General features: G+C 42.0%; 1 protein-coding gene across 1 annotated transcript; it reads right to left on the reverse strand.

The window, feature by feature from the left end:
• Positions 1 to 6,734: 6,734 nt before the first annotated feature.
• Positions 6,735 to 19,737, reverse strand: LOC118569604 (vomeronasal type-2 receptor 26-like). The gene is made up of 6 exons (XM_036167627.1): positions 19,529 to 19,737; positions 15,235 to 15,526; positions 13,558 to 14,355; positions 10,973 to 11,182; positions 10,122 to 10,245; positions 6,735 to 7,744 (listed from the first exon to the last, which is right to left on the reverse strand). The coding sequence occupies exons 1-6, from the start codon at positions 19,735 to 19,737 to the stop codon at positions 6,735 to 6,737; spliced, it is 2,643 nt and encodes an 880-aa protein (XP_036023520.1).
• Positions 19,738 to 22,295: the final 2,558 nt, after the last annotated feature.

Genomic DNA, 22,295 nt, shown 5'->3' on the forward strand with positions numbered 1-22,295 from the left:
GGGAAAGAGGGCTGGGGGATGGGAGGAGGGAGGATGGGGAGTCTGTGGATAGCATTGGAGTGAGAAGAAAATTTCTTAATAAAGAAAAAATGGGAAAAAAAAGAATGACCTCATATGTCCTGACCAGCAGGATGTTCAGCAGAGACCCTAGAAGGGGGAATGGTGACTGAAACGGACAAGAGACACAAAGAAGTGACAGCAAGACAGTATTCTCATCAAGCTGCAAAATTTTATTTTTCTCAGGTGGGTTTTATAGTAAGCAGATCAGGAAACTTTCTTTGGGAAAAGATCAGGGGACTGTTAAGTTGCCAGGCAACCCAACCAAGCAACATAACCACAAAACATTGTTACTGTAGCAGAAAGATGAGGAAATGTTTAGTTATTTTCTAATAACTCAAGACTTCTCCAGGCATGTCAAAAGTTTCTGGTTAGTGGCTCAATACTGGACAACAGAAACTTAAATCAGGCAGGCAATATGGCATGGCTCTTAAAATTGTCCTCGGCACTCATAAAAGGAACTACGGTAATAAAAAAATTTCTCAACATCTAAAAAAAAAGAAATATAAAGTTAATTAAATGTGTATAGGGAACTCTGATGAAAAAATTAAATCTATATAAATAGGAAGTTAAATGTGTTTATGGACAACAAACCTCAGCATTGTTAAGATATCAGTTGTCATCCAGCCCTGATATGAGGGTTTGCACCTAGTCTTATTTTAACTTGCTATGCTGTGTTTGTTTGATATCCTTCTCTTTTCTAAAGGGAAATGGAGGAGGAATGGATCTGGGGGAGAGGGGAGGTGTCAGAGAGGGACTGGGAAGAGTGGAGGGAGAGGAAGCTGTGGTCAGGATGTAATATATGAGAAATGAATAATTAAATAAATAAATAAATAATAAACTTTTTAAAAGATTTTAAAAATGTACAGGTCCTAGGTGATAAGAGAAAAGAACTGACTTCTCAAACTTATCCTCTGACCTCCACATAGTGCTTTGGCACTTGCATGGCCAGAAACGTAGATGAAAACATGCACACACAACTCTATCAATCAATAAATGTATAAAATTAAAAACAGATAAAAACCAATAATACTCCAGTTCACTAGTATTTCAGCCTATGCTTATTGAACTTTCACTTTCAATGTTAAATCTTTTCTTAGATATCAGGATATAATGGAAGTTCACACTCTGCAATTGATACATAATTCTTTATTAATACCAGCTTTATTGAGACATAATTCACATATTGACAGTTCATCCATTTACATTATACAGCTTTATTTTCTTTTTTTCTGTTTTAGTAAAAAAAATTTATTCATTCCACATACCAACTACATATCCTCACTCATCTCTCCTCCCACGCCCTCCTAGTGTTCCCCAACAGCACACCCCACAGCCCCTCATCTGAAAAGGTATGGCCTCCCATGGGGAGTCTGGTACATTCAGCTGAGGCAGGTCCAAGCCTCTCCTCCTGGATCAAGGCTGTGCAATTGTCCCACCATAGGCAATTGGCTCCAAACAGCCAGTTCATGCACCAGGGACAGATCCTATTCCAACTGTCAGGGGCCCCTCAAACAGTCCAAGCTACACAACTGCCTTGCCCATGCAGAGAGCCCAGTCCAGTCCCATATAGACAATGCACATTTGTCAGTCCAAAGCTCGCGAGTTCCTACTAGCTTGGTTCACTTGTATCTGTAATTTTCCCCATCATGGTTTTGATACACCTTGCTCATAGAATCCTTAATCTCTTTCATAGACTGGAATTCAGAGCTTGGCCTGGTGCTTGGCCGTGGCTCTCTGCATCTGTTTCCATCAGTTACTGATTGAAGGTTCTATGATGACAGGGTATTCACCAATCTAATCACCTGAATAGACCAGCTCAGGCACCCCCTCCACCATTGCGAGTAGTCTAAGCTGGGGTCATCCCTGTGGATTCCTGGGAATTTCCCTAGCAGAAGGTTTCTCCTATTCCAGTGATGGCTCCCTCAATCAAGAAATCTCCTGCGTTGCTCTCAACTCTGCCCATGTTCCAGCTCAACGATCCCATTCCCCCATGCTCACACTCACCACCTCCTACATTCCATTGTTCTTTCTCACCCCAAGTATACTCAGGAGATCTCATCTATTTCCCATTCCCAGGGCATTCCATGCATCCCTCTTAGGTTCCTCCTTGTTATCTAGCTTCTCTGGAGCTGTGGGTTGTAAACTGGTTATCCTTTACTTTACTTCTAGTATGAATGAGTACATACCATGCTTGTCTTTCTGAAGCTGGGTTACCTGACTCAGGATGATATTTTCTTGTTCGATCCATTTGCCTGCAAAGTTCATGATGTCATTACCATGAGTAATACTCCATTGTGTATATGTACCACATTTTCTTTATCCGTTCTTTGGTTGTGGGTTGAATTGGTTCTTAGGTTGAATCCAGGTTCTGGCAACTACAAATAATGCTGCTATGAATATACCTGAGCAAATGTCCTTGTAGTATGATGGAGTATTACTTGGGTATATGCCTGAGAGTGGTATCATTGGGTCTTGAGGTAGATCGAGTCCCAATTTCCTGAGAAACTGCCATACGGATTTCCAAAGTGGCTGTACAAGTTTGCACTCCCACCAACAATGGAGGAGTGTTCCCCTGGCTCCAAATCCTCTCTAACATAAGCTGTCTTTAGTGTTTTTTATCTTAGCCATTCTGACAGGTATAAGATGGAGTCTCAGAGTTGTTTTGATTTGCATTTCCCTGATGACTAATATGTTGAGCAATTCCTTAAATGTCTTTCAGCCATTTGAGATTCTTCTGTTGAAAATTATGTTCAGTTCTTTAGCCCATTTTTAATTGGATTGTTTGGTATTTTGATGTCCAGTTACTTGAGTTCTTTATATATTCTGGAGTTCAGCCCTCTATCAGATGTGGGATTGGTGAAGAACTTTTCCCATTCTGTAGGCTGTCATTTTGTCTCATTGACCATATCCTTTACCTTACAGAAGCTTCTCAGTTTCAGAAGGTCCCACTTATTAATTGTTGCTCTCAGTGTCGGTGCTACTGGTGTTATATTTAGAAACTGGTCTCCTGTGCCAATGCATTTAAGGCTACATCCCACTTTCTCTTCTCCCATGTTCAGTGTAACTGAATTTATGTTGAGGTCTTTGATCCACTTGGACTTGAGTTTTGTGCATGGCAACATATATGGATCTATTTGCAGTCTTCTACATGGTGACATCCAGTTATGCCAGCACCATTTGTTGAAGATGCTTTTCTTTTCTATTGTACAGTTTTGGCTTCTTTGTTGAAAATCAGGTGTTCATAGATATTAATATCAGGATATTCAATTAGATTCCATTGGTCCACATGTGGGTTTTTATGCCAATACCAAGCTATTTTTATTACTATAACTCTATAGTAGAGCTTGAGGTCAGGGATGGTGATGCCTCCAGGGGTGGCTTTATTGTACAGGATTATTTTGACTATACTAGGTTTTTTTGTTTTTCCATATGAAGTTGAATAATGTTCTTTCTGGGTCTGTGAAGAATAGTGTTAGGTTTTTGATGGGGGTTGCACTGAATCTGTAGGTTGCTTTTTGTAAGATTGTCATTTTTCTTATGTTGATTGTACTTTTCCATGAGAATAAGAGAACTTTCCATCTTCTTCAGTTTCTATCTTCAAAGACTTAAAGTCTTGACATACAGGTCTTTCACTTGCTTAGTTTGAGTTACTCCAAGGTATTTGATATTACTTGTGGCTATTGTAAAAGGTGATGTTTCTCTAATTTCTTTCTCAACCCATTTATCATTTGTATATAGGAGGGTTACTGATTTCTTTAATTAATATGGTATTCTACCACATTGTTCAAGGTGTTTATCAGCTGTAGGATTGCCCTGGTAGAATTTTGGGGACACTTATATATACTATCATATCATCTGCAAAAAGGGAAAGTTTGATTCTTCCTTTCCAATTCATATCCCTTTGATCTCCCTTTGTTGTCTTATTGCTCTAGCTAGAACTTCAAGTACTATTTGAATACATATGAGGAGAGTGGACAGCCTTGTCTTGTTCCTGATTTTAGTGGAATTGCTTTGAGTTGCTCTCCATTCAACTTGATGTTGGCTGTTGACTTGCTGTAAATTGTCTATATTATGTTTAGGTGTAGTGGGTAGCCATTCCAGCATTGGCCTGGAAGTTCCAACCCCCATTAAGGCTTCGATAATGGTCACGCCTACAAGGTGGGGCTGAGAGAGGATGCTGAAGACCCAGGATCCAAATGAGAAGGATCTCTTGGTACCCGGACCCTGGAGTCTAGAGGTAGACAAAGCAGAGTTCTCCAGAGAACACTGCCAGACTGCGCCATACCTTTGCCAGACCCTACAATCTACCCATGTCTTCATTTGTAAGTTATGCCAGAAAATAAACCTCCCTTTTAACTACGTGGAGTTGCCTTAATAATTTCACCAATGTCTGGCGCCCAATGTGGGGCAAATTCCAAAAGCCTGAGCGGCTCCCACCCTCAGCCTCCTCCCCAGCTGGTGGATACCTAAACCTGCCTGCAAAGTTCCATTAAACCATGGAACACCTACACAGTTCCATTCCCGAAAAAGGGAGCAGCTAGTCTGGTCTCAGTTCCCTAGCTTAGCCCCCAGACCAGAGAAACCAAAACCGCTGTGAGTGAGGCATTCCCACTCATCCCTGAATGCCGGCTCCCCACCATCTTGGCTCTTGCCTTCAGCTGCCTCTCAGCCGGAGGTCGCCAGCAGGCTCTACTTTGGAGCTATACCAAAGCCTCCTGCTGGCTGAAAAGTGCTACTGCACCCAAAAAAACAACGGAAAGGTAAGCTTATTTCAAGTAAAAGTACTTGATAATTTTACACCTTAAAACTGACTAACAAATTTTGAGTAATTCTTGTAATATGGCTGACAACATTACCTCACAAGAATTGGAAAACCTTTTTGGCTATATGATGAATAACATTTTCCTGGAAATATACGACCTCCCTAAGGCATATCTGGCCTGTAACATTTTGGCATTCATCGTAATAATTCACCCAGTATTCAAACACTGGTTTAATAATAAGAACAAAGATGAGTCATTATTGGGACTGATGCAGGCTTTAAAAGATAGCATATTTCTGATCTCTCCAAGACCTTTATCATGAAGTGGTGCTGTATTTTATCAAAGGCTTTTTCAGCAACTTATGAGATGATCATGTAGGATTTTTTCTTTCAGTTTGTTTATATGGTGTATTACACTGACAGGTTTTTATATGTTGAGCCTTCCATGCATCTCGGGGGTGAAGCCTACTTGACCTCTTCTTAGAAATCAGGAAATAATGGAAATTCACACTCTGTAATTGATGGATAATTTTTTATAAAACAAACTTTATTGAAAAGCAATTCGCACAGTGTACAATTCATCCATTTACATTTCCTTTATGCAACTATCCAGGTGTGGGAATACTTCTAAAATCCCAACACTCAAGATGCTGAAGCAGGAGGATTGCTACAAGTTTGAAGTTGGCCTGGTTGATGTGGAAAGAGCCTGTCCCAGATAAATAAATAAAAGGAGATGACAATGTAGTGATATTTAGCTTATTGGTGTGGTCTTACAACCATTACCAGGTCATTTTTTAATTAAGCAGGGGGTGCAGTATGAGTCATGAGTGCAAGTGCACACAGAGACCAGGGTGTTGGATCCACTGGAGCTGGAATTACAGGTGGCTGTGAGCTGTCTCACATGGGTTCTGGCAGCCAAACTGAGGCCTCTGGAGGAGCGAGTGCCCTGAACCACTGATCCACCTCTACAGCCCCACCAAACAAATTTCTGACCTTCAGTGCCCCAGAAAGAAATACTGCACCCTTTAGTCTACACACCTCACCTCCAATGTCCCCTCCACAAACCTCAAAAAACACTATTCTAATATGTGTCTTTCTGGGTTTGCTTCTTCATGAATTGGAATATTAAAATGCATAATGTTCATTTTCTTGCTCCCTAAACACAGTGTAAAATTCTCAGTCTTTAACCACATATTAAACAGTATTCTCTTTATTTTATATTTATTTCTTATTGCAAAATAATATACCAGTGATGAGTAAGTCACGCCATTCATAAACTGATAAATATTTTGAGTGTTTCGACTTTTAGTGCCTAAATAAGGCTTCCCTGAAGGTTCATTTACAGTCCTTGCAGACATGTTTTTATTTTTCTTAATTATATCTACAAGTGAGATTGCTAAATTACATGGTAAGTCTGTGCAGTAACTGGAAGTTAAAGGTTCTATCTTCACTCCTCATGATCTCAAAACAAAAAGGAGAAATCAATGATCAGCCTGTCATTTCCTCACACCCTCACCAACACTTGAGATCATCATCACTTACTTCATCACCCTTTTCACAATTTACATGTATATTTCATGTGTGTGCAAATGGGAGTGCTTCCATTAGCAAGCAGAGATAACACAAAAGTTAGTGAGGTCACCTCTCTTCTCTCAACATCTGGATCCCCTGTATCAAACCCAGGTTGCCAAGCTTAATGTAAAGTGCTCTCACCATTGAACCATCTTATCAGCTCCCCTTTCTAACTATCTTATTGTGATAAATTTTAGCAATACATAGAGAATAATAAATAACCATCCATGTGACTCCACTATCAAGTGATATTCATTAGTGTTGTGTTAAAAGTATCTCATTTTAATCATGATCTGTCTTTGAAATACCTTTTTATCTTCACAAAAACAATGAGACAAAATCACATGACTGGTCCTGGTGACTTCCCTGAGAAATACATAATAAAGGTTTGTGGTATGGATGTGGGGAGACACCTTCTCTGGAGCATCTCACTCTGCCTCTCCTGCTGTGCCTGGTGGCCTTGCCTTAGCCACACAGCAGTGTTCCTCTCTGGTTTCAGCAAGATGATGTAGCACTTGGGGATGAAGATGCCACCTAGAAGGCCAGCAGTGGAGGCCAGGATAGAGAAGATCTCTACAGCCACAGTGGACTTGCCCCGGGCACTGTGGTACAGGGGCAGGAAGGCTATCCAGACACTGCAGAAGAGCAGCATGCTGAAGGTCAGGAACTTAGTCTCATTGAAGACATCTGGCAGGCCCCTGGCCAGAAAAGCCACAGAGAAGGTACCCACTGCCAGGAAACCCAAGTAGCCCAGCACACAGAAGAAGATGGTGCCAGAACCCTCCTGGCACTGAATGACAATGTGCTGAGGCTCTGAGACCATATCCCTGTCTGGGAATGGTGGGGATGTGGCCAGCCAGACCCCACAAAGAACAACCTGAATGAAAGAAGCAATAAGGACCACTGAGGTGGAAGCCCCGGGGTTCAGGCATACCCGGATCCTGTCCCCTGGCCTGGTGACCCTGAAGGCCAGGACCACTGTGAGAGTCTTAGCCAGAACAGAGGACACAGCCACCGTGAACACCACAGCAAAGGTGGTCTGACGGAGGAGGCATGTCGTGACACTGGGTCGCCCAAGGAACAGCAAGGCACACAGGGCACAGAGGCAAAGAGAGACCAGGAGTAAGTAGCTGAGACTTCTGTTGTTGGCCCTGACCACAGGGCTGTCTCTGTGCTTCAGGAACACTCCCAGAACCAGGACAGCCAGACCAGCCAGGAAGAGTGCCACCAAAGCCAGCATGAATCCCAGAGGTTCCTCAAAGGCCAGGAAGATCTCTGTCCTGGGCAGGCAACGGTCTCTCGTGTGGCTTGAGTACTGCTCCTTGGGGCACAGAAGACAGCTCTTCATGTCTATGGGAGACACAGAGACACCATCTCTACAGCACTGTATGAACTACACCAGCTCTGAAGGAAGGCATCCTAAGCACTAACTGCTCTTACAGCCTTTCCATCACGTCATGTATTTATGATTTATTCCTGGTGACCAGGGCTGGAATGGCTGATGTTAAAGGCAGAGGCACAAAGAAAAAACCTGCACAGTCTGTATCTGTTTTATGTGAGGAGTTTTGTTTCTGTCTTCAAACAGTTTCTCATATAATTCAAGCTGAGTAGCAGAGGCTGACCATGAATTCCTAAGCCTCCTTCCCCATCCCCTCAAGTGCTGTGCTTATAGGCCTGCACCACTATATTTAACTTATGTTTCTTTATGTGCAAGTTTGTGTGTGTGTAAATGTATTTGAGTAGATGCACATGCTTGTCTGGACCAGAGTTTATCAGATATTATTTCTCAATCATTTCCCCCACCTTATTTTTCTAATCAAACTTATTTGTATATTTTGGTGTGTGTATGTATTGTGTGGGCTAAGGCATGCCTTGGTATGCACATGAAAGTCAGTACAACTGTCAGGAATTTGGTGCTCATCTTGCACTATATGGGTCTCAGGAGCTGAACTCAGGCTATCAGGGTTGACAGTGAATGTTTTGACTGAAGGGCCATTTCCCTAGTCTCAATAACTTTCTTGGAATTGCTTATTTTACTTGTTCAGTGTTTTTTGGTCCATATATATATATATATATGGAAATCATATGCATGCCTGATTTTTGCAGAAGTCAGAAGATGGCATCAGATCCCCTGAAACTGGAGTTACAGAAGATTGTGAGTCCCCATATGGGTGATCCTAACTGCTGAACCTCCTTGCCAGTCCCTCATGATCATATATTTGAGACTGAGTCTCTCATTGAACCTGCAGATCACTGAGTAAACTATAATAACAAGACACAGTTTCCAAGATCCTCTTGTCTCCATCTCCTGAGTGCTGAGATTCAAGGAATGCGCCACCACACCTAGTCTCTTATGTGAGTTTTTAATGTTTCATTTTTTCCTAATAGGTAACAGTAACTAGTCATATTAACAAATGTTTTCAACTGAGTTGTGCCCACAAATTTTATTTTGTAAAGTCCTGTTATTTGGCACCTCAAAATGCCACTGTATTTTGCCATAAAGCAAACTGGAGATTTTCTAATAAAGCTTAAATGAGATCTCCAGAGTAGACCCTAATTCCAATAAGACTGCTATTCTAATAAGAATGGAGAGTTGGGACTGGGTGTGGCTGCACATGACTCTAATCTCAGCACTTGAAAGAAGAGGCAGGTAGATTCCTATCAGTTTGGGGGCAGACTGGTGTCATGTGAGTTCCAAGCCAGCAAGTGCTACATGGTGAACCCTTGTCTCAAAACCAAACAACAAACTAAAAAAAGAGGGAAACACACACACACACACACACACACACACACACACACACACACACACAGTGAGTGGATGACTGTACCAGGGCAAGAGTGAGGCTATACATAACACCAACCCTGATGATAACTTTGCTTTGCATTTCCAGCTTTCAGAATGGTAAAGGAAAAAGTTCTGTAGCTCAAAGAGTATGAGATGTGGTAGTCTACTGCCATTCAACCTCTGGGATGAACCCCACTAATACAGAGGAGAAAGGAAATCACAAAAGAACATTTACCATGCACTTCCACTTACAGGAAGTTGAAAAAGCAAATGAAATTCATCAGTGTGAGCAAAAGCTGTGGTTCTATTACAGGACCAATAGAAGCTTGTGAAAGTAGCTTATGGTTTACCAGGGGAGAATTCATTCTGCAGCCAAATTATGGTCCATGTACTTGTCTGTCTTGATAAAGCATTTAACTAAGAACAGCTATAAGACTATCATTCTAGTTGATGTTCCACAGGAAAACAAAACTTGTGCAACACCTCAGTGCATGGGTGAGGTGGTTTTACTGACAGTCGCTCCCATAGGCTCATATTTTTGAATGGTTAGTTGCTAATTGGTGGACTCTTGGGGATGGATTGGGAGGTGTCGCATTGTTGGATGATGGGTGGCACTTGGGGTGGCCATTGAACATTAGACTCCCACACAAGGCACACTTTTCACCTCTCTGCCAGCCTGATACCTGTAGATCATAAGGTAAGATCTCAGCTACTACTGAAGTGCCATGACTGCCTGCCTGATTTCATGCTTCCTGCCATAATGGTCATGGACTTATGCTTTGATACTCTGAGTAAGCCTCCAGTTAAACGTTTTTTCTTTTAGAAGCTGCCTTGGTCATGGTGTCTCTTCACAACAGTAGAAGTGTAACAAAGACAATGGACAAGTACAGGAGGCTCACAGTGCCCTCTTGACCCTCAGATTCCAGCTCCACATGCCCTTACCTCTTTGGTCTGCAAACTGTCCCTCAGGGCAGGGTCTGCAATCAAAACAGCAGTTGGGGGCTCCCAGCCTGGGCACTTGGCTGAACCCTGGAAGGCAGCTTTCACTGCAGACAGATCTGGGCACCTAGTAACAGTGAGCACAGTGTCACCAGGGACTCTCCAGGAATACAGATGCTAGAAAAGCAGCACAGAATAGATTGCTCACAGCCCACTAGATGAGAGGCCTTTCAGAAAAATGTCTATCCCAGCAGATACCAGACTGGAGAGGTATCTTTGAGTGTAATGGAGGAAGGGCTACATCTGGCTTGTATGGCTAAGGGATTAAAAAAAAACATACCTAAACATTGTGATGAGTTGTCTTTCCAATCAACAATTAGAGGTATAGGAGCAGGAAAGAAGGCTCAGTGGTTCAGATTACTGGCTGTTTTTCCAGAAGAGGAGGGTACAATTTCCAGCATTCACATAGCAGCTCACACTGTAACTCTAGTTCTAGAGGATCCAGTGTCCTCCACAGCATCCACAAGCACCAGGCATAAACATACTACATAAATATACATACTGGGAAAAATTCATATATGCCAATACAACTTGAAAAACAATTTTAAGTATTGGCAGACATTACAAAGAGCTGCCATGCAGTGTTGTTGGGTCATTTTTGCTGGTGTATCAATATCATTCAGAGAAAGATCTCTTGTGAGGTAAAGAGCATAGTCAGTTATAACTGACTGGCCCATCCAGAGCAAGCTGCATCAACTCAATGCTCTTGTAGAGATGCGGAGCCCTGGACTTAGAATTGCCCTGTCACTTTAACACATTAGGACCAGACTTATCAATGCAGTCAGGCAACTCACTTGAAGATCCCCTTTCAAATGGATCATCATCTTGCTCCCTGAAGAGACCTGAGGGTCTATCATGCCTATGTGCACCAATTTGAATATACCCTCAGGGGTCTTCCACCCTTGGAAAATGTCAAATTTTGTCACCAAATCACCACTGGCATCATACATAATCTCACTTCCATCAGGAGTCTTGAAGTGCACCTTCCTGAGGGCATGAAGCAGCTGAGGAAGGAAGGGAGACATTGTACCTTGGCAAGAACCAGTCAGGTGTTTTATCCAAATTACCACATACCAATTGTCTCTGAAGTGACACAGCACAGTGCCACTTCAACCAAGACCTGGCTCCACCAGGCATGAGGAAGATCAAGGACCTGAAATTGTCAGACTAACAAAAATGTTCTAGCTTTAATAAAGTAATAATTCATAATAATCAATCCTGATAATTTTAAACCTCTGTCTCTCACTTTCTCTCTCTCTCTCTCTCTCTCTCTCTCTCTCTCTCTCTCTCTCTCTCTCTGTGTGTGTGTGTGTGTGTGTGTGCGTGCGTGTGTGTGTGTGTGTGTGTGTGTGTGTGTGTGTGCGCGCGCAGCTCCCTCATATTGAGTAATCCAGAGAAAAACTCTCAGGATTGTTCTCTCCTGCTGTCATGCAGGACTCAGGAATCCAACTCATGTTTGGGAACAATTGCCTTTAATCATTAAGTCACCTCAACAGCCTTCAAATTAAACCCAAAACATGACAATGTGGTTGCTGCTCCAGGGTCTCTCTGGCTGTACACTTCTGTCCTCAGTCCTCCCACCACACTCAGTAGACTCCAAATCCTAGCAGGACTTCCACAGACTGGCCCCAGCCCACCTAGACCACCCATTCACACCAAACAGTCTCCCATAATTCATCAGTCCCTCCCATGATGCTCTTCTATTTGCCTCCATTCTAGGGTCTTGACACATGCTGTCCCTGACATCTGCAATGTTATCAGTTCTACACATGGTGAGACTTCTCATCCTCTTGTCCGGAACTCAGGTATTTCCTGACAGAGAAATACCCTTTCCTGTGTGCTAAAATGTCAAGAATGGCCACAAAACTTGGCCACTTGTAATTTTTAATCTGTCACCCTCAGGAAAAAGCTAACAACTATCACTATCCATCTGGTTTAAAATCACATGTACCTTCACCAGGCACACAGAAGAGACTCAGGTCATCTGAGTGAAAGTAATGAAAATGCTAACCTTCATTGGCCACCACTCTCACTGGTGACCTCACCACAGAACAACGTGTCTTCCAAGGGACCCCTTACACATCTGGGCCTACCTACGATAAATTAATAGAAGAAAGGAAGGAAGAAAGGAAGGAAGGAAGGAAGGAAGGAAGGAAGGAAGGAAGGAAGGAAGGAAGGGAGGAAGGGAGGGAGGGAGGGAAGGAAGGAAGGAAAGAAGGAAAGAAGGGAGAGAGAGAGAAAAAATGAATGAATGAATGAATGAATGAATGGGAAGGAAGAAAAGAAGGAAGGGTGGATGGATGGATGGATAGATGGATGGATGGATAAATAGATTGATAGATAGATGAAGATTAAGGGGGAATGACATATATATGTAAATTTATATGTGTATGTGAGTATATAATATTATCAAATAATATTTCTAAAATAGAAAAATAAGTAAGGGCTTAGGAGATGGCGCCAAGTCATCAAAGCTTGAGGATCAGACTTCAGATACCCAGAACCTATGTAAATGTCAGTGGATGTGGCAGCCAATCTCTACTTATATCCTCAGAAGGTGAAGACAGGGGATGCCCAGACCAAGATGGCTAGCAAGACTAGCCTCGTCAACAAGTTCTGGGATTGAGTGAAACACCCTGCCCCAAAGCAAGATAGAAGAGGATTAAATGGTGACTCCTCATCACCCTCAGAACTTCCCACTTGTTGTACACATGAGTGTGCTCCCCACTACATGTGTCTCCATGCCCACACACATATGCCCACATACATGTACCATATAACAAAAAATGAAAAATTAATAAATAGCATTGGATATCTGTTTGATATTCTGATTTGCAGCATGTCTATACTGAAAGTCATTCACTTTTTATCAAATCATAAATTTGGGATATAAAAAAATCTATTCACTATTATCTGAAATATTAATTTTACTAGGCATCCTGTATTTGCTAAGTTAGGCAAACCATGGGGACTTGACTCATCTGAGATCACACACATAACTTGACTCATCTGAGATCACACATATAGCATGGAATCCTTGTCCATTGTTCCTTCTAAGATGTCTCTTCAAAAAAAAAATTATGGCTGGACAGTGGTGGCACAGGTCTTTAATCCCAGCACTCAGGAGGCAGAGCCAGGCGGAGCTCTGTGAGTTCGAGGCCAGCCTGGGCTACCAAGTGAGTTCCAGGAGAGGCGCAAAGCTACACAGAGAAACCCTGTCTCGAAAAACCAAAAAAAAAAAAAATGTCTCTCAGTTCCAAGTAGGAGGCATCAATGCTGGAGCATGCATGCAGTCAGCTTTATCTCTATACCCTACTAGGAACCAATGTCCTCTTCCCCAAACATACCTGAATCACCCATCCACACATGCCTCTCTCACCTGCCAGGGTTGGAAGTCCTCAGAGTCGGTTACTTTCCCATGCTGGTGCCCATGGGTTATCATGTCTTGCAGGGCATGAGCAATGCTGTAGACAGCTGTGTAAGCAACATCAGTTTTACTCACTTCTGGGAAAGCATACTGCTTGTTTTTCAGACTCTCATTTCCTGAGCACAACTGGACACCTTCTGTCACTGTGCTGCTCTGGTGGGGCCATTTACAATCAAAGGTGAACTCCCAGAACTTCTTTATAAACATGTCTTCTGGGGTCTGGCTGGGCTGCAGGTGAGCAAGGAAATCAGGGAAGCCAGTTGCCCTGCTGCTGTGATACAGAAGACCAAAGGTGCTGTGTAATACCCGGGAAATGCCGGGAATGGTCAGGGCAAAAGCCATGTGCAGAGTGTCCTTGCTGACCCAAACCTGGTCTGACAGAGTGGTGCCCAGTAAGCCATACAGGATGGGCTGGAAATTTGCATTGCTTAGGAAAACCAGAACAGCCCTGGCTGTGGATTTTTGCATATTCTGGACAATCTCTTCAGTCTTCCCCAAAGACTCATGGGAAGCAACATGGAGGATGACCTCAATGCACACACCAGCTCTGCTCAGCTCCTGAGTGGCCAGAGAGCTGGCCTGCTGCCCATATTCATCATCATGGGCCAGAATGATCACCCAGGACCACTGAAAGTGAATTATCAGCTGGGTCACTGCAAGGGAAGATGTGAGGTCACTAGTCACAGTTCGCAGGAAAGATGGGAACTGGATCTTGTCACTGAGGCTGGGTAGTGAGGATGAATAACTGACCTGTCAAGGAAGAACCAGGATAGATGAGTGGATGAGATCTGGACTTAGGCATGGGCTGGTGATCTGGTTTAAATGTGTGAAGGAAGGGGATGGAGAGGACCCATGTTGTTCTTGCAGAGGACCCATGTTCAATACCCAACACCCACATCAGGTTGCTCACATTTGCCTGTAACTCCAGCTCCAGGAAATCCGATACCATCTTCTGGCTTCCTCCTGCATCTATAGCATAGACTCATATATATATATATATATATATATATATATATATATATATATATATACTCATATATATATATAAAATTTTAAAATATAAATAATTTTCAGGAAAGAACTTGAGCATCCTGATTTGAGAAGAGAACTGACTCCCAAAAGTTGTCTTGTGACCTCCACTTGGGCAACATGGCTTCAGTGTTAAGTGTAAATAATAATAATAATAATAATAATAATAATAATAATAGATAAGGGGCTGGATGGATGGTGCAGTGTTTAACAGTATTACTGTTGTTTCATACAACTTGGGTTTACTTCCCAGCATCAACATCTGTAACTCCACTTCTAGGGAACCCAATGACCTTTTATGACTTCCGTAGGCATCAGGACACATGTGGTACATACATATACACATGAGGTCAAAATACTAATACCCATTAAAAAAATAGCTAAATCTTTAAAAATACTTTTAAATGAAAAGGAACTTTCTCAGTTACTTCATCAATGTATCTACACATGTAGGAGAACCGTGTGGGACATGGAGAACATTTGCAGGGAGCCTGGCTCCACAGCAGAGCTGCTCACTAGTGTGACCATCACATCATTTCCACTATCAGCATTAAGGGACCGCACTACACTCAGGAAGGAAGAAGACTTTCAGCAACTCACCTGGGGAAACTTGTAGAGCCCCAGAAGTCTGGCCATGGAGACAGACAGGGATGACCGTGTGTCCCCAACCAACGCAGCCTGAGGAGAGCCATGCTGGCATGTGTAGTTGGGGATGGGCTCCTCCTGCCTCGTGAGGAAGCTCATTGTCTCATGGAGGGCTCCATGCACTGTGTCCCCAGAGTTTCGAATAGAGAAGCCCAGAGTTACATTGGGCAGCAAGTGAGCACTCCTATTAATCTCCTCGATGGCAAAGACGAAACTCTGGGCCACCCGGTAGCCCCAGTTGGAAACGCTGAGGGAAAGAGAAGTCCACATTCATCACTCATGGTGGGGTAAATGGAACAAGAACAAACACCAGGACTCAAGGGATAAACGTAAAACATACATATGCACAAACACTTATACATAAATGTGCAGAGGAGCACAGTTCAGAACACATAAAGGAGAGCCTGAGGAAACCTGGAGACAGTAATCAGAAGGGACAGTTTAAGAAGACAGGAGGAATAATTAAAGATATATTAAATAATCTGGGGTGTGGTGGCATACTTGTTTAATGCAAGCACTCAGGAGGCAGAGGTAGGTGGATCTTTTTGAGTCAGAGACCAGAATGGATTACATAGCTACACCCAGGAAGCCAGAGCTACATAAAGAAACCTTGTCCCAAGGAAACAAAGAAAAAAATATAATGTGTAGTATAGCAGTTTGAATGGAATTGACCTCCATAAGCTCATAGGGAGTAGCACTATTAAGAGGTGTGACTTTGTTGGAGTAGGCATGACCTTGTTGGAAGAAGTGTGTCATTGAAAAGTGTCTCTTTTGCTTAAGTTTTGCTCAGTGTCACAGGCAACTTCCTGTTAGCCTTCTGATCAAGATATAGCCAGCACCATGTCCACTGCACACCACCATGCTCCCTGTAATGATGATAATGGACTGAAACTCTGGAACTGTAAGCTGCCACTTCTGTTAAATGTTTTCATTCATAATAGTTGACATGGTCATGGTGTCTTTTCATGGCAATAGAATACCTAGCTAAAACACATAGTATGGTTGGTTATAATCAATAGAAACTAACATCTATTTCAGAAGTGCTGTAACTAAGCACCAGAAGACAGGGAGAAGAGATGTGAAATGCTGTCTTCAGGACATGACTCAGACATTGCAGAAATGTAAGCCTGTCAGCAGCCAATCACACATTGGAAAATTCTTTGTTGGACCTACTCTTCTCTGCTGAACTATTGGCAATTAACATATTTTGGGGGAAAGACACACATTGTCTTCAGTCATGTACCTGCTAGGTGAACCCACCAAGTTCCAAGGGTCAGTTCCAAACCACATCCACACAAACAGCTATGGTTAAAATCAGTGGGTCACAAAACAAAAAGGCATGAATGAAAAAAGGAGGGAATGTCAGGTGTAGAAAGAAAAGAGGCTGGGAGAATGAGAATAAACAAAATGCATTATAGATACATATGATAACTTCAAAAAACACATGTAATAAAATTTTAAAACATATACAAAAGCAACACTAAATGGACTCAATGGGCCACCTTTATATATTTGTTTATATATTGTTTGCATATATATATAAATCAATAATAAAGAATAAAAGGCTGTTGTCCAATGTCTTTCTGTATGCTATGACTTTGTGTTGCTCCCATTGTCTAATAAATAAAGTTGTTTTGGCCTGTGGCAAGACAGCTTAGAGGTAGGCAGGAAACCCAAGCAGAGAGACAGGAAGAAGAGAGGCAGAAAGAGACTCCAGCCAGCCGCCCAACAAGCACCATGTAATGGGACACAAGTCTAGCCACAGAACACGTGGCAATACACAGATTAATAGAAATTGGTTAATTTAAGTTGTAAGTGCTAGCTAGTAAGAAGCCTGAGCCATAGGCCATATAATTTACAATTAATATTAAACCAATGAGTGATTATTTTATAAGCAGCTGAGGGACCACAGGCCTAGTGGGACCAGAGGAAACTTCTGGCTACAAAAGGCCATAAATTTGAAGGGAGGAGGCATATGGGAGGTGTTGGAGGAAATAGAGTGCATATGTATATATATGGGGGGCGTGTAAGACAAGGTCTCTCTGTGGGGCCATGGTTGGCCTGGAATTCAAAGATATCCACCTGCCTCTGCCTCTTGAGTGCTGAGATTAAAAGCAAGTGCCATCACATAGAACTAATTTTGCTAAATTTTAATTAATTTTTAAAAGGTTAATGTTGAAAGTATATTTGTTTTCATTTTGAGGCAGAGTCTCCACATCACCCACTCTGACCTCATAGTCACTCTATAGCCTAGAATAATACTGACTCCTTTTATGTGAATATATTTATATTTATGCACATAAGTTTCAGGCCAAGATTGACTTCTAGTATCTTTTTTAAACATGCTCAGTGTGTGTGTGTGTGTGTGTGTGTGTGTGTGTGTGTGTGTGTGTGTGTTAGAGGTGGTACCTGTGTGCATGGGTATTTCCCCTTGGGGGGAAAAGACTGACGTGATTTCACTATAACTTACACAATTGCTTCTCCATATTTTAAAAACATTATTCTGTGTGCATGATGTGTCTGTAGCCCAAAACATGTTACAACACATGGAGGTCAGAAAAGAACTTTGTGAGTCAATTCTCTCCTTCCATTTTTATGTGAGTTTTAGGGAGAGCTCAGGTCATCCATAAAGCTTGCATGCCAAGCACTTTACCCCATAAGGCATCTCAATGGTCCTTCTTCACCTTATTTTTGAGACAGGTTATCCCACTGAACATGGACCTCATCCATTCACGTAGGCTGGCCAGTGACCTTTGGAATCTGCCTGTCTAACTATTCCTAACCAGGGATACCATGCTAGGTGTTCACCTGGGTGCTAGGAATCAAACTCAGGTCTTCATGCTTACACAGCAGACACGTGACCAACTCAGGCATTTCTTCAGCCCCTAAGACCTTCACTTTCAGGTAGTCCTGTCTCTGCTTCCCATGTTAGATTTGAAATGTTCACATCACCAAAAAATAAGTACACGAAGTGATGGGTTTGTGAGTGGGGTAAGCATGATTAGTCATTCTATAATGTGTACATTTCTTAAAATATTGTATCTTACCCAATATATACATAACATTATTACCCATTGGCTTAACAAACAACATGGGATCCAGGTATGGTGGCACACAGTTTTGATTCCAGCACTCAGGTTGGGGAGGCAGGAATATAGGAATATAGATAGGCTAGCCTCATCTACACAGTTAGAACCTGTCTTAAAAAAAAAAAAAAAAAAAAAAAGGACAGCCAGTGTAACCAGTGTGGTGGCTCATGCTTGTAATCCTGTATTTGATGCTAGCCTGAACCACACAAAAAGTTCCAAGGTCATCTCAGAACAAAGAGGACTACTGTCTCAAAATTTTTTTAAAGTTGTTAAACTAATGTTAAATGTGAAAATGCACACGTGAAACTCTCTTGCATTTGAGGCTGAATACAAAATGATAGCAGTTTCTTTAGAAAATACTCTAACAACCCTTTTTGACTCAGGTTTCATTATGTAACCCAAAGTTGCCTGAAACTAACAATTCTCCTGCCTCAGCTTCCTGAGTGCTATGAGTACAGACATACACTCTATACTCAGCTATTAATACAAATGAAAAATTTAAATACAGCCACTTAAGAAATAATAGTAACAAAAAAGCTTGTATTGGACACTACTGTGTGTAACAGTATAGTGGAAGCTAGGGAAAAAATCCAAAAGGGTGGAGGGAGTTGTGTTTTGGGCTCTTTTCATAGAGTTGAATCCGCAGCACCTCATAAAGTCAGTGTGGTTATACACTCCTATAATCACAGCAACCAGGAGTTAGAGGCAAGAGGAACAGAAATTCAAGGTCATCGTCGACTACCTACTGAATTAGAGATTACATGACCCTTAGAAAAAACAAGCAAATGGAGTACAGTACAGATGAATGATTAAGGCTGTTAAGTGATAAAAATCTATTATTTTCACATTAATTCATTCAACAAACACACCTACCTAAAGACTATTTTAGGAACCAAGGATATACAAAAGAATCAAGAATCCCAGCCTGGCCTGTGGAGTACATACATTACAGCCAGTATATGAGCAGACTATACTTCAGCCTGATACAAACAAGAAAGTCAGACGACAGATGTGATGTAAAAGCTATTGCATGTATACACAGAGAAATGTAGTGGCCATCTAGCTGGGATTCCAAGAATCAACGCTTATCTAAGGTTTCACAAGATCTTGTAAAGCTGCTTCTGAATTTCAGAGAATCCTATCCCACATCCAGCACTTACCCTGAAACTAGAAGTCCAGATGGTGGGGAAGTGAAGTCAGACAGGGTACCATTAGAGAAACGAAAGATGGAGAAGCTGCCCCCCACTATTACATCTCCAGGGTGGTCAAAGCGAGGTCTCTGCCTTGGCAACAGCCAGGCTCTTGGTGCAGAAAAGGCAGACCCAGAGAGACAGCCAAACAGAACAGGAAGGAGAGTACACAGCCACATGTCTGCTGGGGGCCAGGCAGCCAGTGACAGGACAGCCCCACATGGGGCAGCAGCTAGCAGTGAAGGGGGATTTTATCTGAGAGATTTCCCTTGATCAAGGACCTCAGGCTAAGACCACACTGGGAGCTCTAGGCCTGCAGACTGTGGGGAGAATACTGATCGGGAGGTGGTGGAGGTGGGTGGTCACTAAATCCCAGAGCCATTAAAAGTTTTATCCCCTTCTCCTGAGGCTTTGTGGCCCCTCTGCATCCAAGGTCACAGCTCTGGGCATCATCTGCAGACTACAGGAAGAGCAACAACAGGTCTGACTGTCTCCTGGGGGGCTTACAAACACAGAATCAGCTGTGCTCGGGGCACTGTTTTGCAGTGAGACTCAGGTAGGTACAAGAAGCAAACAGCCAGGTGGCTGAAGTGAAATATTTCTTTCACACTCTATGTTTCTATACTATGTTGATCCACATAGTCTCTGTGGTCTTTGCAGTTCTTTAAAAATTTTTCAAAAAACTTTTATCATGGAGCATATGGACATACATAAAACCAAACAGCAGGAAAAATACCCCTATCTTTGTAGAGTCATGATAAATCCTCCCAAGTGACTAAGCCTTTATTCTATCATTTGAAAACAGATCCCAAGGCTGTCAAAGGTGGTTTTCAGGCAAAAATCACTTGATACACAAACCTGACAACTTGTGTGTGTTTCCCAAGAACCCACACAGAAGAAGAAGGAGAGGACCTACTCTACAAAGTTGTCCTCTTTCTCCACCTGAAAGCCACCACACACACACACACACACACACACACACACACACACACACACACACACGCACGCACAGAGAGAGAGAGAGAGAGAGAGAGAGAGAGAGAGAGAGAGAGACTTCATACATACACAAACAGATATATTCAAGTAAGAAGACAAATTTCAAACTCTGTTACTCCAACAGATAGGTATAATTCTCTAACAGAACTAGAATCCCCTTATAGAAGTTAAAAATAGAACCAAAGTGATGGCTCAGCTTCTTAGCAAGTAAAGACAGCCTGATGACCCTCATTAAATCTCCAGACTCTGTGTGATTAGAGAAGAGAACTGACTTCTGCAACCTACCCTCTGATCTCCTCATATGTGCCGTGGCACTTGAATGTCCAAAAACCCAGACCCACACATGACACCAATCTGCCAATCATGGGAATGGAGGAGAGGGGATGGGGGGAAGGTAGGGGTGGAGCCAGGAGGGGGGAGGACAGGGGAACCCATGGCTGATGTGTAAAATTAAAACACAAATATAATAAAAAACGAAGTAAGTAGAATAAATGAGCAATAACTCCAGTGCACTGATATTTCAGCCTACCTGTATCTAACTTCCACTTTAAAAAGTTTGACCTTTTCTCAGATTAGAATATAATGAAAGTCCACACTCTGTAATAGATGGATAATTTTATTTTTTATTAACCAATTAATTTCTTCCAATACCCATCATAGCCCACCTCTCTCCTTGTCATCCCCCCAGTCTCTCCACCCTCAACCTCCCCCTTACCTCCCATCAAGTCCCTCTCCCCTCTCTCCAAAAAAGAGCAGTCCTCCCATGTATATCAGTGAGCCATGGCACACCAAGCCACAGCAAGACTAGGCACCTCCTCCCCACCACCAACACTAAGGCTGGACAAGGCAACAGTCGAAGGAAAGGGTCCCAAAAGGAGGAAACAGAGTCAGAGACATCTGTGCTTCCTGTTAGGAGTCTCACAAGAAGATCAAGCAACACACCTGTAGAAAATGTGCAGAGGATGTAGGTCAGACAAATTCAAGTTCTCTGGTTGTCACTCAGTCCCTGTGAATTCCTATGATTCCAGGTCAGTTGATTCTGTGAGTTTTCTTGTGGGGCCCTTGGCCCCTCTGGCTCCCCAAATCCTTCCCCCCCTCCACAGATTTCAAATAATAATTTTTAATATTAACTTTATTGAACATAATTCACATAGTGTGAAATTCATCCATTTACAGTACACAATTTTGCAATGTGGAAGCACAGCTAAAATCCTAGTACTCAGGACACTGAAGCAGAAGGATTGCTACAAGTTTGAAGCCAGCCAGGAGGATGTAGAAAGAGCCTGTCATAGATAGATAGATAGATAGATAGATAGATAGAAAGAATGATAGATGATAGATACATAGAATGATAGATGATAGATAGATAGAATGATAGATAGATAGATAGATAGATAGAATGATAGATAGATAGATAGATAGAATGATAGATAGATAGAATGATAGATAGATAAATGATAGATGATACATAGATAGATAGATAGATAGATAGATAGATAGATAGATAGAAAGAATGATAGATGATAGATAGATAGATAGATAGATGATAAATTGAATGAATGAATGAAAATAAATAAATAGATAGATAGATAGATAGAAAGATAGATGATAGATAGATAGATAGAATGATAGATGATAGATAGATAGATAGAATGATAGATTATTGATAGATAGATAGATAGATAGAATGATAGATTATTGATAGATAGATAGATAGATAGATAGATGATAAATTAAATGA

Source organism: Onychomys torridus, chromosome 1 (assembly GCF_903995425.1).
Source record: "Onychomys torridus chromosome 1, mOncTor1.1, whole genome shotgun sequence".
NCBI classification, from domain to species: Eukaryota; Metazoa; Chordata; class Mammalia; order Rodentia; family Cricetidae; genus Onychomys; species Onychomys torridus.

Bases quoted from the DNA above. Each gene is read 5' to 3' on its own strand.
- LOC118569604 (XM_036167627.1), bottom strand. From the start codon at position 19,737: ATGTGGCTGTGTACTCTCCTTCCTGTTCTGTTTGGCTGTCTCTCTGGG. The intron at 10,246-10,972 runs GTGAGTTGCCTG...CACTGTTACTAG, and splicing joins ATTTGAAAGGGGATCTTCAA to GTGCCCAGATCTGTCTGCAG. The intron at 7,745-10,121 runs GTAAGGGCATGT...TGTCTCCCATAG, and splicing joins ACAGTTTGCAGACCAAAGAG to ACATGAAGAGCTGTCTTCTG.